This window comes from Acanthopagrus latus, chromosome 12 (assembly GCF_904848185.1).
Source record: "Acanthopagrus latus isolate v.2019 chromosome 12, fAcaLat1.1, whole genome shotgun sequence".
NCBI classification, from domain to species: domain Eukaryota; kingdom Metazoa; phylum Chordata; class Actinopteri; order Spariformes; family Sparidae; genus Acanthopagrus; species Acanthopagrus latus.
In genome coordinates, this window is record NC_051050.1 from 15458806 (window position 1) to 15477256 (window position 18451).

At 44.1% G+C, this 18451-nt stretch overlaps 1 protein-coding gene across 8 annotated transcripts in view; it reads left to right on the forward strand.

Annotated features, from left to right (window-relative positions):
* Positions 1-10426, forward strand: part of pax8 (paired box 8) — a 28525-nt gene extending 18099 nt beyond the window's left edge. For 6 of the 8 annotated variants that reach the window (XM_037116193.1, XM_037116191.1, XM_037116194.1 and 3 more), the window contains 10 exons: positions 2421-2586; positions 2742-2939; positions 3097-3173; positions 3364-3489; positions 3735-3910; positions 4142-4262; positions 4431-4682; positions 5943-6044; positions 7222-7311; positions 9606-10426. In XM_037116193.1, the coding sequence (XP_036972088.1) occupies positions 2421-2586; positions 2742-2939; positions 3097-3173; positions 3364-3489; positions 3735-3910; positions 4142-4262; positions 4431-4682; positions 5943-6044; positions 7222-7311; positions 9606-9676 (1379 nt within the window). In that variant the 3' untranslated portion in view covers positions 9677-10426. The remainder of the gene's footprint in view (positions 1-2420; positions 2587-2741; positions 2940-3096; positions 3174-3363; positions 3490-3734; positions 3911-4141; positions 4263-4430; positions 4683-5942; positions 6045-7221; positions 7312-9605) is intronic. The other 2 variants (XM_037116195.1, XM_037116196.1) reach the window with 2 other exon arrangements.
* Positions 10427-18451: the final 8025 nt, after the last annotated feature.

The following is an 18451-nucleotide window of genomic DNA, read 5'->3' on the forward strand; positions in this document are numbered from 1 at the left end:
TGAATAAATGTTAACATGCTGCCAAGAGGACTTAAAGTTGAGTGTTGGGCACCAGCTTGTTCCAGCCCTCTAACTAACCCAGTCTAAATGTTTAAATAAAGTTCTGTGGGACTGAATCACGTGTGGCTGTGCGGCGGTGCACTTGTTAAGATGAGGTGTTGGAGGCCTGCGGGCTGCAGAGCGCTGTCCTGTCCGCTCACCGGTGACTCCACACGGAGCGAGTTGCTGGTTCGCCGTGCGGGATATTAGGGACGTTAATTGGACGACACTTACAGCTGTCAAGTATAAATTCAGAAACAATCGTCCCCCCGGTCAGAGACACGTCAGCTGGGTCAATGATGGAGCAGCAGAACGCTAACGACTCCCTATCTATCTATCAATCAATCTATCTATCTATCTATCTATCTATCTATCTATCTATCTATCTATCTATCTATCTATCTATCTATCTATCTATCTATCTATCTATCTATCTATCTATCTATCTATCTGTCTGTCTGTCTGTCTGTCTGTTTTCGGGATTAATTCACGCTTTGTGCGGGTTTTATATTTTCCTCGTGCACGCGGCGCCCGTGCGCCCCGCGCATGCCCGTGCGCGCGCCCGCCGCCGCTGCACCCCCCTCCGGGTCTGCTCCGCTTTAATATCCTGCAGGTTGATGAAGCTTGGCGGGGAGATTTTTTTCCACACTCCGCTGGCAGCGTTAATAGAGGCTCTCCCCCCTCCTCCTCCTCCTCTCCTCCTCCTCTCCCCCTCTCCTCCCTCCCTCTCCTCTCCTCCCTTCATCGGCCTCGTCCGGCTGTTTGATGTGGAAATGAAAGCTGGGAAAAGGCTGAGAAAAGAGAAGCGTCTCAATGGGTTAAATTAAAAGCAGTGGTGTTCTTGCAGAGTCACCACCGTGCAGTCTGTGGAGGAGCTCACCGGAGGCTGCTGCCGGCGCTCTGCTTGTTTGGCTGATATATTACCGCTGTAATATATGTATATGTATGAAAGTCAAATATATTCGCAATGTTTAAAAAACACACACTGATATTTATAACAGACGTGCAGCAGAAGTGATAAATGACAAGCTCCGTGTGCATTTAAATGTAATTAATAATATTGATATGTCTAAGAAATGTATCTTCATTATTTTTTTAAGAACATTAAAGTAACTTATTTTATTTTGAAAACGAATTTATGTTTAGCCTACAACAACAAAAGCCCATAATTTGTACCACAATCCTCTTATATAATCCTCATAACCCAGTGTTATAGAAAAAATAACAATAAACATGATTTACGTAAGGCATTTTGATTTAAAGTCGATTAAAACGTGCTCATTAACAGACAGTTTGAAGATAAGCCACCCACATAACGATGTGGGCTGATTCCATGTTTATATTACCTAATTTTTTGCTTTTACTTTCAATTGCTGCAGTTGCGTCAGTGAGTTCGAACAGGATTGTTTTTCTCAGCCGAGTGGCACGTGTCTCTCTGATTTCAACACTCACCCCTCACTGAGACTCCTGTCACAAATAAGTGGTGGTGAGAATGAGAATGGTGAGAATAAGCCGGCGTTAAAGATCTGCGAGTAATAAAACAAAAAACAGACTAAAGATGCTGTTAGAAAACAATGAAGCAATCCGAAATATTGATGGCATGTTTTCAGTGTGAACTTCTCGTTATTTTTATTTATTTTTTTTTTTTTTAAAAATTGCAGCCTATTGAACAGTTCAGACCCAAATAAAAAAGTGCCCTCGAAGACAGACTTAATATAAATTCTCCTTTATTGGCAAAATCCCCTTCAACACTCCTTTCCAAATAATCTTGTCTGATACTCGCAGCCGTTATCTTTGTATCCTCCTTGTCCTCAACTGTTTTTAATGTAAAACTTCATTACACTCCTCGCTACACTTTATCAGTACCACTTGTCAGTTTCCACGGACAACTTAATATTCTGCTTTAGAAAAATGAAATAATTTGCCTCTGTGTGCTTGTGTATATATAAATATATATATAATCTGTGTATATCCCTGAGGCTACGACACGTAACCCTGTAATGTTTCCTCTGCTAAACTTGACAGCCACTTTTTCATTATCACTTGCAACATTAAACGAGTTAATGACTTAAACATACATTTTACACCGAGAGAAACTCGTTGCTTGTGTGTCCACGCTTCCAGAGTGTGTGTTTGTTTGAACAGTGCGGGGTGTGTAATGTGTGTGTGTGTGTGTGTATCCGCTGTCAGTGAAGTTGGAGCTAATTCTGACCTTGGGGACGGCTTTGTTTAGGATCTAAACTGAAGCGCTTTGGTAAAATTAGCTTCACCGCTCTCTCTTCTAAGTGTGTGCGTGACCTCTGAAATTGTTCTTTGCCGTGACGTCGGCACGTCTCAGGTTCCATGACATTTATGAGTGTTCATCCCCCCTCCTCCCCCAGGTCATGGGGGCCTTAACCAACTAGGTGGAATGTTTGTTAATGGACGCCCGCTTCCGGAGGTGATCCGGCAACGCATCGTGGACATGGCCCACCAAGGGGTCCGGCCCTGCGACATCTCCCGGCAGCTCCGAGTCAGCCACGGCTGCGTCAGCAAGATCCTGGGACGGTGAGCCGCAAGCGCCTTGCTCAACTTCCTGTTAATCGGCCCGATCTTTGACCTCTGAAAGTGTTTACTTGCCCGAGACACTTTGGTGTTTGTCTCACAGCCGAGCCAGAACCTTCACTTGCTTCATCCCACTCCTCTTCTGTCTTTTCCTCCAGTTACTACGAAACGGGCAGCATCAAACCGGGTGTTATTGGCGGCTCGAAGCCTAAGGTGGCCACCCCAAAAGTCGTCGACAAAATCGCCGACTACAAAAGGCAGAATCCCACCATGTTCGCCTGGGAGATCAGAGACCGGCTGCTGGCGGAGGGAGTGTGTGACAGCGACACGGTGCCCAGCGTGAGCTCCATTAACAGGTGACAAACTGAATTATGAATGAAATCCTGTTAGAGCTGCAAGTACGCCCACTGGGGCTCAGCGGCATGTAGATGTCTGGAGGCAAGAGTGCATATTCCTGAAACAGATTCTTTCCATATGCTGGTGTTAAATACAGAATCACTGTTTTTGTTCCAGAATAATAAGAACAAAGGTCCAGCAGCCGTTCAACCTGCCTCTGGAAGGAAAAGGCCTGAGTCCAGGACAAACCTTAAGTAAGTCTAATTGAGGCTACATTGCTCGGCCATATCACCGAGCGTGATCACGTGACGGTTGAAGGATTGAGGTTAAAGATTAAAGAATGCGCCTCAATGTTGTGCAGGATTAAGCTCTTGACCGTGGGATGTTACAGTATCATTTCCGCTCCATGTCTCAAATGTGTCTCTCTCTCCTTCTGTCTCTCAGTCCCCAGTTCGGCAGTCACCCCTCCCGAGTCTCCACAGTCAGACTCTCTGGGCTCCACCTACTCCATCAGCGGCTTGTTGGGGATCCCCCAGCCGAGCGCCGAGGGCAAGAGGAACCACGATGACAGTAAGAGCTGCAGATACAGATTCAGTTCAGTTGAATACAGACACTTGCTGTCGTTGCTGGTTGAACCTAATCAACATCAACCTTAAACGCTGACATTTGGTTCCATTGTTGAGGCCAGAAACCTCTGTCCGTTTCACATTACGCCCAATAGCTCAAATGTGGGAATGAAAACCTTTTAAAGAACAACATGATTTGCAGTTTCACCACACTTTTCCCTCACCATAATCTCCCTTCCTCCTCCTCAGGTGATCAGGAGAGCTGCCGGCACAGCGTGGACTCTCAGGGCAGCGGGGGCGTCCCGAGGAAACAGATGAGACTGGATCACTTCGTCGCAGCCACGCAACAGCTGGACTGCGGGTTCGACCGTCACCACTATCCGCCGGACTCATTCGGCCCGGCCTCCGGCAGCAAGACGGAGCAGGTAAAAGAACAAGTCTAATGTTTGATGCGCACTGATACACTTCTCACTCAGGAAGCATTCATAGGGAGCTAGATCTACATTTCTTGATCTCGTTTCCTTCTTTTCTTTCCGTCTCAGATTTTCCGTAACCATGAATTGAAAAAAAAAATGTAATGTCTTTTGCTTTCCTGACTTGCGCGCATGCTTATTTGCTCTTTACACCAATAGCTAATCCGTGTTCATCATCCCCAGACTTTGTACCCGCTGTCCCTCATCAATGGCAGCCTAGATGAGGCCAAGACCAGCCTCTCAACATCCAGCTCCGCCATTGGACGGAATCTGTCGGCGCACCAGAGCTACACCATGGTGACTGGTGAGACTTCCCCCTTCTGACCCGCTGACTCCATGACACCACAGTGCACCAGTGTCCTGAAGCCACTCACTCTTTTGTTTATTTCTGACATTTCACTCATTCTAAGTTCCACTCATCTGTGTCCATCTCTCTCACCCGCCTGCACACTGGCTGCCGCCACCACCTCAGAGCCCCTACAGTCCCTGCCGCTCTGTCTGAAACAGGAAATGTCCCCCGAGGTGACCAGCACGAGCCCCTCCCCGAACATGGCCGCCTCCAACCTGGCGTTCGTGGAGCTGCAGGCGCTGCAGAAGCCTGTCTCCGTCGGCTGCGGCAGCGGCAGCAGCTATGGCAACTCCAACCATTACCCCAACGCCTTCAACTCATTCTCCCATCATGCACCCGTGTACGGCCAGTTCAGCAGTCAGTCTATCATGTCAGGTAACGCTGGCCTCCACCTCATTCATGCTCATTTGTGCTGTGCGACTTTCTCTTAAGGGGCAGTCAGTGCGAGGCTGCAGCTGAAGTTTATTTTGATTGTTGATTTTTCTGTGCCGTGTGGTAGATTTGTTCTTTGATTTGTTTGGTCCATTAATTGTCAGAAAATGGTGGAATCTTCAGGATAACGTTGACTGATCTCGATTTCACCAGGTTGCCATGTCAACAAACATTTGCTGACAAATTGTTTGATAACTTTTTAACCTCTAATTCTATCCACATCTTTTTAAAAACTACGTGGCATCGCACATGATTTGTCTGGACATTCAGGGGCTCTGTTGTGAACCTGATTACACCATCCTGTTTTGCAACATTGATTTGCCAAGGAACCCGTGTAGTGTCTCGCTCTGCACCAGTGTTAAATGGTTGTGGCTAAGCTTCTCTCTTTGGACACATCTACATGGTCAGTAAATAAAATATTACGGCTGTTTCTCACTGAAAACGCAGAGGATGATATTATTATAACTGTCTTGTTTAGGAAAGGTCAAATGTTGACAAGAACACATTATGTAATTAGAAAAACAAAACTTTCTAAGGTTCTGTCTGAGCTGAAACATTTTTTTTTAAATTCTGGTAAATTCATCAATTCTTGGACAAAGCAAATGTAAAATCAGGACTTTAAATGAGTCAGACTGAAACTTAAGATTCAAATGACTATGACACTTGATGTTGACTGCACCAATACGGTAGGACAAGCTATATAAACACAGAGGAGTGAGGCGCCCCAAAAATTGTTCTAGGTCTTTGAGGGTCGAGCCAATCACCTGAAGACTCCTGTATACTGTATGAATGCAGTGGTGGATATATTTGTTAGTGAAGTGAACTTAAATAACACAACTTCCTCTTTCCTCCATGCTCTGATGACAGCCACTAGGATGAAATCTTAGCATGTTTGTTGACACGACGCTGGGAAAACTGGTGAAATTGAAATGAATCGATTTTGTCTTGAATATTCCTGTGTGTGCCAAAACCCACCCTCGGATATCTTGTTGGTCAATTAAACAAGCAAAATATATAACTCACACCCAAGTAAACAGAATTTTTTTTTTTTTTTTTTTTGCAATTAATGTCCTGAGTGAATGTCCTGAATGTTATTTCCGCTGCAGCAAAACCAAACCTTAAACCTGAATATCTCATAACTGTGACAAAAACATCTTGATGTTAAAGATGTGTGTTTTTTTGTGTGTGTTTGTGTGTGTTTAGGGCGTGACATGGTGAGCTCCACCCTGCCAGGCTACCCACCTCACATCCCCTCCCCGGCCCAGAGTGGATACACCTCCTCTGCCATCACGGGCATGGTCGCGGGTAAGCTTGTCTTCTTCCCCGCAGTTTAAAAAGTCGAACGGAGGGTGAGGTGGGAAATGAAAAGCAAATGAGCCCGGCAGGTAGAAGAAGAGAGGAGAAGAAAGAGAGGCAGGGGCGGAGGCTTGTAGACGGCTGAGTCGATGAGTAGTCTTGCCAGGCTGGGTGAACTGCGCTGTGTGTGTGTGTGTGTGTGTGTGTGTGTGTGCGTGGATGCACACGGGCCCAGGGGGTACAGGGAGCAGGCTGGGGGGTTCCGCCCTGCTGCCCACACCCCCCCCACCCAGACACCTCTGACCACACATCGCCATGGGAACCAGGGGGCCCAGGAGGGAGACGCAGGGTGGGCGGAGGGGGTGTAAAGTCTGGGTATGAGCGAAGAGGAGGAGGTCTTTGTAGTGTGTGTGTGTGTCTCACTACGTGTGTGTGTGTGTCTCTACGTCAGGATGCCTGCATACAACCACAGACAGAGAGAGAGTGTGTGTGTGTGTGTGATGTGCCTTTTTTTTTTTATTTGAAGTCTGCCCTCCGAAGCGCGAAATGAGAGGGTCTGATTTATTATTTTTCTGGTGGGCTCGCTGTGAGGAAGCGTTGCTACACAATTACTGAGTGAAAGGGGGGGGGGGAGGATGGGTGGTGGGGTTAGGACAGGAGGAGGAGGTGGAGGAGGAGGAGGAAGAGGAGGAGGTGGGGAGCTCAGGGATTCATTCCAGCCAACATAATTACCAATTAGATATTGGAATGTTTAAAAAAAGAGAAGAGAAGAGAAAGAGGAGTGCCAGAGAGGCAGGAGCAGGAAGTGCAGGTTAGAGAAGACGAGGAGGAGGAGGAGGAGGAGGAGGAGGAGGAGGAGGGCATTTCGGAGGGCGATGCGAGGGGCCGAGCGTTCACCGGAGAGGGCGTAGAGGCTAGCTGCATCCACGCACCACTGGTCCGAGGGATTTTACCCTCAGCCGTCCACCTGCACCGCAGATTAATGGTTTACAGGCTGTACTAACTGTTGGTGAATTATGAGCTAAGGCTGAGCTCAAGCTGGCACACACACACACACACATACACACACACACACACACACACACACAAACACTGCTCTGTAGAGCTTGTGGCGTCTTTTAATAAAGAGCGTTGTCTCGATGTGTCGTCAGTGTTTGATGAAGTTTTTTTCCTCTCTTCCCGGCAGCAGGCGCAGACTACTCGGGTCAGACCTACAGCCATTCGCCCTACACCTCCTACAGTGACGCCTGGAGGTTCACCAACTCCAGCATACTGGGTGAGCCAGGACACGCTGTTGTCCCTGTACAGCGCCGAGCACATTCTGTTTTACTTTGAGTCAATAACTGTGACCTCCAAAATAAAAGACACATTATTTAGATGTTGAGAAGGTTTTTTCATAAGATTTACGTCGACATCATGACTAGAATTTAACTTGATAGCCTCAGTCATATAATCACGTTTATTTATTTATCGTTTTGTTAAATTTGACAAATCAGTCATGTAAAGATGACTGATTTTAGCAAGAATGCTAATTTATACCCATGTTCCCAAGGCAGATAGCAGAAACAGTAACTAGAATGGCACTCCGCCAGGGCCTAACAGTCCCCTTTAATTCAACCAAGCCTAACCCAATATCAAATAAAACATATTTCAATCTGCTTGAATCTGAGTTGGTTCCACATCAGATAGTACTCACTCACATATGTCAGCCACTTAAATACACACAATGTTTTTAATTGAAGGGAGCAGAAATGTGGGGAAATCTGACAATGATAAAGAAAGTAAAAGAAAATTCCAGGATCCATCAGTTTATCAGCATCCAAACCAAATGTTAAGGAGATCTATTCTGGGCCAAGACACATCGTCCGTCCAAGTTTGGTGGAAATCAGTTCAGTACTTTTTTTGTAATCCTGCCTACAAACCAACAAACAAACAAACAAATAAATCTGTCGTCTGTGGTTCATCCTGAGGTTTTTTGTGTGACTTCCGTATTGTTTTTAGGGATATGATTCCCCTGCCAGTCGAAGGTGTTGTACACTTGCCCTTAGAGGCAACATACAGTTACAAATATACAATACGCATTTAAAAAAAGACCAAATAACTTTACTTTCTATGCTAACATTATATTACTAACTAAGATTAACTTACAGTAAAAATTAGGCTCCATGTTATTTCATATTTTTGTTATATCTATTGATTTCACTACTGAACCATTAAAACAGTAAAACTTCTTACTATAATGAGAAATACAATGATTTCAGAGACATTTTAATCTGTGTGGGAAGTGAAGTCTAGTCAGTCATAGTCAGTTAAGTCAAACTAAGAGAAACAAGATACACTCAAGGTTTCTGAGTGATCAAGAGTTTGTGTGTTTACATCTTTTTTCCTTCATCTATTTAGGTTTCTTGCGTAAAATGTGATCATTCGGTAATACGCAGCTTTGTTTCAATCTGAATTTGAATTAAAAACTTTTATTTCATCAGGAAAAGTTCCGTTAAAGTTAAAAACCTCTATTTTCCACGTTTGCAGTCACATAGTAAAGCAGCGCCGATTTATTGATTAGTTGTCAACAATTAAATTATTTCCAAACTGTTCAGATCCAATTCAGCCTCAGCGTCCAGAGATCATGGTGTAAAAGATGAGACACATCTCAGTGTCTTTCAAAGAGACAACTGCACTGAAGTCTCCACGACTGACAAACCTTTCACTCACACTGCGCCATCTTGGTCTCAGTAATATTCTAAAGGTATCATTATTACGAGAGATATAGTAATATTTCTAGAAAGAGAAGTACAAATTCTCCGATTTCAGCTTCTGTTTCTGGTTTCTTTCCTCCTATATGACAGTAAACAGAATATATTTGAAATGTGAAAATGTTTGTGGTTTTTTTTTTAAACACAGATTGACATTTTTCCCCAATTTTTGACATTTTTTAAACCAAACAACTTTGGTTAGTCAAGAAAATCCAGCCCTGAAAAATAATCATTAGTGGCAGCCCGGTCCAGGAAACAGGAAAGCAGCTGTTCGTAAATCTTCTCTTCACAGTCCAAGTCGCAGTAGATCAAGAGGAAACCTTCTAAATAAGCGTCCCAACAGTCTCAACAGTCCCTGACGCTGGGGACAGATGGCAGATATGTGTCTGGCACTCTGAGATTATCACTGCAAGGTTATCATTAGCAGCAAATTGTGCATTTATATATAAAATACGAGGTATATTTAGCCTGTTTTTGCCCTGATGGTGTCGACGAAGTCACTGGTGAACATCAGCCTACATTATCTTTTCCTTGGCAGTATGGAGGCGTGTAAATCATGTTCTTGTGTTGTTTAGAGAAAGAAAGTCCTGCTTCTTCTCTCATCATCGTCTTCCTCTTCATTCACTAAGAGTCATGAGGTGGTGGGGGGGGGTTTAAACTCATCCACTCGCAGGGCAAACAGTCCAAGCTGCTCTGTAACCATCTGCTGTGACCAAAAAAAAAAAAAAGAAACCTGGGATAAGATGGATAAAGAAAGTCTGACCCATCACCTTTGCACTTGCTGATCGCCCTCCATCTGTGTTGTCTCCCCCCGCAGGTTCGCCCTACTACTACAGCTCGGCCTCCCGCACAGCTCCGCCGTCTGCAGCCGCCTACGACCACCTCTAGTCCCCCCCGGAGAGAGGAGAGGGAGAGCTTTACATCAGCTGGGTGTGAACTTGAGACTCTGCTGAAGAAACCGGCGCCGACACCCGCTCATGTGTTATTTATTTCTCTGACTCATGCACGTTTACACACACACACACACACACACACACACACACACAAGTCCTCCTGTTGTCTCCACAGCTGTTTTTTGGGCCAAAGACTTTCTTTTTTTTTCTTGCACATCATGCAACTTGACCCCGGTGAACACTGATATGCAACTCCTTTCCTACTGAACTATGCCTGCTTTTTTTGTTTTGTTTTGTTTTGTTTACAACACTTTCCCATCAGAAGCTCCATCCACTCCCCTGACCTGCGTCCTGCTTGCATATTTGACTCATTTTCCCTGTAAATTCAGATTTTAAAAAAGCTTCTTTTTTTTCCCTCTAGACTACAAAAAAAGGTGCCACCTGCCCTCAAAGACAATTAATGCATCTGTCTAGCAATATGTACATAATGTAAATGATGAATTACTTACGGGGAAGTGATGCAATTTGGATGATGAAGATGATTTGGCTACTAAAACCAACAAAGGCTTGAAATACATATTTTTGTTTTGTTTTGTTTTTGTTTCCCGCGTCAAATAAATTGAGTTTTCTTGTCATGCTGATGTTCTGATGTTTGGTAAGAACTGTGACTATTTTTTCTTATACTGTTATTAATATTATTGCAGATGTAAATAATGAATTTCTAAAGAATTATTTTAATTAAAAGCATGACAAATTTACTACTGGTCTCACTGGTGTCTTTTTGAAGAGAGATGGTGCTGATTTTACTTATTGAAAACCAATCATACATTTATTATTATTATTATGATTATGATTATTATTACACCTCAACACTCAGCTTCAAATCCTGAAATGTTGCAATTTATTTATCTATTTATTTATTTTTTATAACTCTCAGCGTTTTTAAAAGGACGAAAGCAATGATCCTGCAAACACGCGCATCTGTTTAATTTCTTTTTTTATTTTCTGCATCATGTAGTTTTATTCGCAATTATTTCGTCCCTCTTTGTGGCCTCGTAATTGCGGCGCGTTAACGACGCCACGGTTCGGCGCTGCCGCGGCCCACCTGGTGCCGCCGCAGCCGCGTGGGACGGCGCGCGGATGATGAAAGAGGAGGAGGAGGAGGAAGAAGAGGGTGAGGAGGAGGAGGAGGAGGAGGAGGAGAAGGTGAAGGTAGAAGAGGAGGAGGAGGGAAAAAGAGGACGCGGTGGGAGAGGAGGAGGAGCATGTTGCATTGGTACCTGCCAGCAGAGTATTATCTTGTCTGAGTCGAGACTTTTATTGATATTTTTTTTTTTGTTAAAATCAAAAGAATTACATGAAAATAAGTAGAGAGAAAAAACAAACCCCAGACAGTTTATTATCTCAGCATGAGTGAAATAATAAAGTATTCACATTGTCACAGATAATCATGTGTATACATCCTTTATTTAATCTTTTAGGGGGGTGCCCTTCATCTGCAGGGTCAATAAAAGTAAGTATACGACAATAAAATGTGTTAAAAGTGTCATCTGTTTCACTACACACATATATTTGACTAGTTTATCAGTTAGAACATGTTCTCATAAAATGAGTCAGAGCTGTGACCATGTCAGATTTTCACGATATTATTGCAATATATATACAGAAATATGGATCCAATGTTAATTTAGTTTACTCTGTGTTTTATCTCTTTTCTTTCAAATAAACTGTAATAAATGAATCAATAAATACAAAATAGTGAACAGAAAGAACAGTTACTATCCTGCTTGATCACTAGTTACAAGGTGACCAGATGAACTCATAAACAAAAGATGCACACAGCCAAACAATAACAACATCAGTATTTGTTAATTTTTTAATATCACAGTTACCCTGAATATTACAATATTGTAAAGCATATGTACTGTATATGTGGGTCAATTCTGGAGCTGTGCTGGAGCACTCGGTCATAACATACAGTCTAATAGTAAATATGCTACGGATAATCTGCAAATTATGTAAAAACTATTCATACAGGGACAAATATACCATGTCTTACATTTTTTTCTTATATTTGTTCATTTCGTGTTTTGTATTTTAGTTGGTTTTATTATTGTAAAACAAAAAAGTTTGATTGAAAAATATCAAAAGTAAAAAAAATAATAATTAAAAAAAGGACATTAATGTGAGAAAACCTCCCCTCAGGCAAGAAGAGACCAAATGAAAGAAAACACACTTAAAAACTAACAATGTGAAATAAAAACACACATAACTTCTACACACCTAGACACATTTCCTTCACTATCAGTTTTATTTATGAACCATTTTGAATCTATGACACAAAAAAAAACAATCACTTCTAACATGTTTTGTTTTTGTATATTTGTCTTCTCATGAACGTCCGTGCGCTTGAGCCTGCTTCAGTCTCACGGCTACATGGATCTTTCTTGCCTTGTCTTTACTGAGGGCTGCGGTCCAGTCTCATTAGACCACTTCAGCCTTTGCACCTATTATGAGTTCACAAACTTCCGTGTGGTTCGTGTCCTAATTCCTCTTTAAAGATCCCCTCAATCCCAATGACATAACTCTTGACTGAGGCTTTATGAAGGCCTTTGTCTGAATCCTGAGACACTTAAAGTCCTCAATATCAGTTCAGTCGGAGCGTTATCTGCCTCCTGATGAAGATCGGCCCTGACGTCTCTCTGTTTACAGTATGCGCCATCTCTTTCTCTCCGTCCCTCCGAGCTCACATTTCACCGTCCCTCCGACTCACCTCTTTACACTTTGCATCACTGTTGTGCACACCGCCCTGTAAACTTTAAACAATAGCTGCACTTCATCCCATTGTTGCTCAAGTGGCCTGGCCCACTCCAGACAGCCCATCAACTGCCTGGACACTCATTTTCTTTCCAGTTCCCTGCTCAAGCATGCAGAAACACACACATCCATATACACTCGTACATACAGAGGAGCTCTCGAGCTTTCAACGTGCCTCAAACCGAACCCAGTTTCAGATTCCGCAGCCAGCTGACGGCCGGCCAGTGAAGTAAATGGCAGCGAACGTTAAACATTAACCGTCCCTCTGCCAAAAAACAAAACATTATACTGCTACACACAAGCCACAGCAGAAATAACTCCTCTCTGTCTCTCTCTGGGCCTATTAGCGAGGAGGTTTCGGGCCACAGTGCTTCTGGTCTGGTAATGAGCCCGGCAGCACAATACAGGCACCGGGCCGGAACAGCTGAGGGCAGACAAAGCTGGCAGGACGGGGCGACTGGGACTTACTACATTTAACACACAGCCATACCAACACTGGGCGTCCATGTGCGTGTGTGTGTGTGTGTGTGTGGGATGGAGAGACAGGATGTGTATCTGAGAGTGTGTGTTTGTGTGATATAACAGCGGGTGTGTGTGAGGAGAAGGCATGTGTCCCATTACCATTATGGGGACAAACTCAAAGACAGAATGGGGCCCCTGGAGAAATCGCTGCCAAAAAGGCAGCAGAGGAGTGTGTGGCAATCAGTGGGATGACGGGCCGGGGTTGTCCTGCGCCAGTCATCTGGAAAGTTCTCCACTTATCTCTGGGCCTGAGACACTGGCCAACCAATTCAGCCCGGCAAATAAGTATTATGTAGGCTGACAGAACTCGTCCGTCCAAATGAGCTGCAGGACACGCTGTTGTTTTAAACTGTGAATGGCAGCGCTGCCATGTGGGCCCCGCCCGGCTCAGGCACTCTGTGGCCCTCGAGGAAACCCAGATTGTGTGGGTGAACCCATCACCTTGTTTGTTCACTGTCGTTCAAAACGTCCCCCCCGTTTTTCGCTGCAGCCCTTTGGCAGTAAGAGGTTCTTGTTCTGCTTTCACCTCGTAAACTTAGATCAGGACTGAAGGGCATTGTTTGTGTCTGGAATCCACTCCCCTCCGTACCTTTCTGATGTTTGAACTGTCTGTACTGTGTCCGACAACTTTTGTAAATTTCCAATACCAACAAATTCGACAACCAGTGTTGGACCCGGGTTTGACCTGACAAGATCACTGACTGTTAAAGATGCAGCGTGTAAGAATTGGACACCTCAGAATCATGCTCGAAAACAAATGGTGGATACCTTGCACCAAAGTAACCGCTAACCCCTGCAAACTGTAGCACCCCTCAGCTCAGTTAGCTGTGCAGCTAGCGGTTCCAACTCAGAGCTCAGGGACCAAGCGGGTGTTTGTGTTTACGCCTCTAGCATGGGGGCATGGGGCTGGAATGGGATTTTTTTTTGTGACCTTAACCTAAACAGACTATAAACACAGTATGACTGAACTGAATCTGAAGTGAGGTTGCAACGTATCCTTGGTTTTTTGCTGTGATTGGGTTTGTGAACTTCCATTATTATGTCATTGTGATGCTGGAGGTAAAGTCAGGGGATCACTGAGGTCATTATGATTCATCCTCTGGGATCCATGAACGACCCAACAAAGGTTTGTGCCAGTACAACCAGTAAACGTGGAGATGTTTCACTTGGTAACCAAGAGGTGCGAGATTCAATGTCATAGGATTAAGAAACTTGTAAGGGTTCATCTTCTGGGCACCATGAATGTCTGTTAAAAAAAAAAAAAAAAACCTTCACTGCAATCCTTCAAATAGTTTATTGAGATATTCGGGTTCCAAATGTTGGCATAAAAAGACGCTGTAGCGAGATAAAAGGCCTCCGAACACCTGAGCGGACATCAAACGACGACGCCTTCCTCAGATTTCAAGAAGCTATCGGATCTCCTCCACCTTTAACCACAATGCACCTGGAAACAAATGTGCCAGTCAAACAGAGCAAAGTGGTCAAACAGAGGGTGTTTCTGTGTCGGAGGGAGGAAACACAGGTGCCCTGTGTCCGACCAGCTTATTAAACAACACACAGGCCCTGGAGGCAGGAAGCTACTATTGACTGGAAGACATCAAGAAAAACGCACCTTTCAAAGCACACACACATTCAACACTGCACACACACACACACACACACACACACACGGCAGTGGATAAAATCTACCAGGTATCAGGTACCGCCCTGAGGGAGAGGGCTGACCTGCCGAGGCCACACGGCTGACAAACAGCTCATTCAACCTCACACACACTCCTCGATAGCGCTGTTTCACCCGCGGAGATTAAAGATTATCAATCAGAGATGCAAATATTGATAGATTTCGATCGAATGCGAGTTAAATTCCTGTATGAGTCTTAAAGATGCACCAAGATAAGATGGAGCAGATTAGCTCACAGACATTCTTGCTCCACTCTATACATTGACCCACGGAGCGCCGACTTTAAGATCCTGTTTGTCCTGCATCTTAAAAGCCATCGAGTCAGTGCCTTGAGGAGTGTTGTCAGAGGAAGGAGTGTGTATGTGTGTGTGTGTGTGTGTGTGTGGAAGAGGAGAGGCCAAAAAGAGGTCATGCGTTGGAAATGCCCTTAAGCAAGGCACTTGCTTTAACTCTCTCAAAGAGGCGGCCTTTGTGAGCGGGGGACGGAGGGTCGGCCGCGATGGCAATCTAAAGAGTGATTCATGTTCGGACGGGGTCTGATTGGCAAATAAAATGAAAATGTCTGGCCACGAGAAAAGCAACACTAATGAGTCCAGTCTGGAGCGGGAGAGATGTTTTTCTCCAGGGGCCTCCCATTTCTTTCAAATCGAGTTACAGCAATAAAAGAATATCGCTTCAGTTAAGCGAATACATTGAGGGTGTTTCGCAGTCAGCGCTGGAGAGTAGAGGAGATCATGTCTGGTACAAGTGGAGGCTTTTACTTAAAGGGGCATTATGTAGAAATTCCAACTCAGGATTCCAGTGTTTACAATATGGATGAGGTAATAATACCGATTCAGAAATGTTTATTCTTTCCAGAAACTGAATAAACAAGCTGTTCTCAGAGGAAAATAAGGTCAACAGAATCACCGGAATACAGTTTGAAGCTGGAAAGGTGGCAGGGTCCGCCACATATAAACAAAAGTAAAACAGTACAAAAACTGCGTTGCCCTTTAAGGTCGGTACATTTATCCAGTCGTGAAAACAAACAGAGTTTGTTTGTTTTGTTTGTTTGTGTTGGGCATAAGAAAATCAGTCCCTTCTTCCTCTCTAAAACTACACAGTGCACCTTTAATGTCTCCGCGAAAGACAAAACAAAACCCCTGAAAGGACCTCGGAGAGACTTCGAGGGCCCTAGACGAAGAAGAGAAGCAGTCAAGAGTGAAGGATGGAGAAAGAGGAACAGAGGAGGGCGACAACACACACACACACACACACACACACACACACACACACACACACACACACACACACACACACACACACACACACAGACAAAAAAAAAATGTTTTTCCAATAGCCGGAGTGGGAGAAATCAAGTGTTTGCGCGGCTAAGAGATAAAAAGTACCAAGTAGAGCGTGCGAGGCGTCAGCAGCAGATGGAGAATGTGCGTCAGGAGGAGCATCGAGGGCAGGAAAAAAATGGGATGAATGCGAGTGTTAACAGTACAGTTTATGTTTGCTGGCAGCGTTCGCAGGTGTTTGTGGCTTATATTTACCGAGCATTTCGAAGCCGCTGTGGATGTTGAGCAATGTTCAAAGCAACATTGAGAGAGTGAGAGGGGGCCGGGGCGGGCGGGGGGGGGGGGAACGGAAGGGGCGTACATGACCTTACTTGTCGGGGCCTTTTTGCTGGACAAGCCCCTAATGATCACAACTTGAGCTCTTGCCTTTTTAATTACCCACCCAGGCCTGACTGAGCTGCACAAAGCTTGAGAATGGAGTGGCGCAGATGGAACAAAAACAGGCCAACTCCTTGGGACGGATGCCCTCTGAACCCAGCAGCTAATGCAGCCCCTGCTGCTCCAGCCGGTCATTATTGTTGTTGGAGAGGAGGAGAAGGATGGCACTCCCAAAACAAGGCCACCACCGCCGCCACCGCCGAAAGTCATGCTCCACAGGCCATGTGAGGAGAGGAGCTCCTCTGTGACGCCAGCGCACAACCAGCACCTTTAGCACGGATTAAACATTTCAATTTGATCTGAAAAACAAGAGCCACTAATGGCCGCCCCCTCGCTGTCACAGGCCCGAGAGCATGTAGGTTAGCCGAGATGGCGTCGCCTTTCAGCGTTCTCCCTCCCGCCCCTCTCAAGGTGCTGCCATGACGGCCCCGGGGCCCCCCGTCACTCATGTGGCCCATCAGTCAGCCTCATCTGCAGAATCTGACTTTATCTTAATGAGCTGTTGTTGTTCCTGTGAATGAATGGAGACTGCTTCCATTCACAAGACAAGAAGTTGAGCATTATCACGTTAATTAAGCAGCACAGATGATCAGTCAGAGGCTCCTGAGTTTCACCTGATGGCCATCGAGGAGGGAAACGCCTGAAAGAAATCCGCACAAAACATCCGTTTGTCCAGCGCCTTGATCCGATTCGGATACCCAAACATGTCTCAGTGACCCCGTCTGTATTGTCTCTGCTCTTCATTGTGTTTCCTATTGTCACATTAAATTCCTGTGTGTGCAAGCGTGTGTGTGTGTGTGTGTGTGTGTGTGTGTGTGCGTGTGCGTGTGTGTTAGGAGTTGGGAGGGGGAACTTGATTCCAGACATCCTGCTCTTATTGTTGACCGCCGCAGGTCGACCGCTGCTCATCATGTCAGGCTGAAAGAGAACAAAATGGGGCCCGTGCCACTGAGAGCGATCAAACACGAGGACACATGAAAACACACAGGTCTGCTTTAACTTCTGCTGCTGTTGTCGAGAAAACATGTCGGACAATTATTCAAATTTAGACTAATTTATTATTTTCAAAAAAAGTGACAGTAAAGTATGGAAGCCCATATCTGCCAGTTAAAGAGAAAAAGGATTACAGTGTTGCTTTGATCAAACGGAAATTCTGATCTTAAGTCATGATTATGAAATAAAAGATCTAAATTATGATGACAAAAATCATTATGAGATCAAAAGTCATCACTTAAAATATTAGTTAAAATTAGTTGGAAAAAAGTTTCATCTCATAATTTCTCCTTATAATTATGTTTCTTTAGCTCATAGTTGACATTTACCTTATAATTTCAACAATTTAGCTTTTATTTGACTTTTTGTCTCATAATTGCCACTATTTATCACACAGTTAAGACTTTTTATCTCATATTTATGACTTTTTATCCCATATTTATGAATTTATAACTCATGATTTCTACTGTTTCGCTCCTTATTAAGTTGTTTCATCTCATATCAACTTGACTTTTGGTTTTTATCTTTTATTTTCTAATCTATCAGTTTATTATCCAATTAATTTGTTTGATTCCAGCTATGGACCATTATTGTGTGTGATACCTCTGTTTACTGTCTGCTTTTTCTGTCTAATATAATATGCTATCTAATAAAAAAGGAAAAAAATGTTATTGCTGCAACACACACTCACCAGATGCTTCACTACGATGTCAATATTTAAGCAGATTGTAAGTTTTCTTAAAAATGAAATCAATAATTACCTGTTTGTCATTAACAGTAAGTAAAAGTATTTCACATTATCTTTAAAAAGTTCATCACCTGTAGTTTATTCACACCTTAGGGTGAGACAGGCTAAAATGTAGAGAGACGGATTCTCTCCTCCTCTTAAACTCTTGGAGAACATGTGTAACAGAATTCCAGTCAGTCGTCTTCCTCTAAAACTGTGACCTGCTCTACCCAGGTGAAGCCGTTTTAACATCATGTCTATCATGACACGCGGCACCTGTTCTTGTTCTTCTGTATAACGCCAAATCAC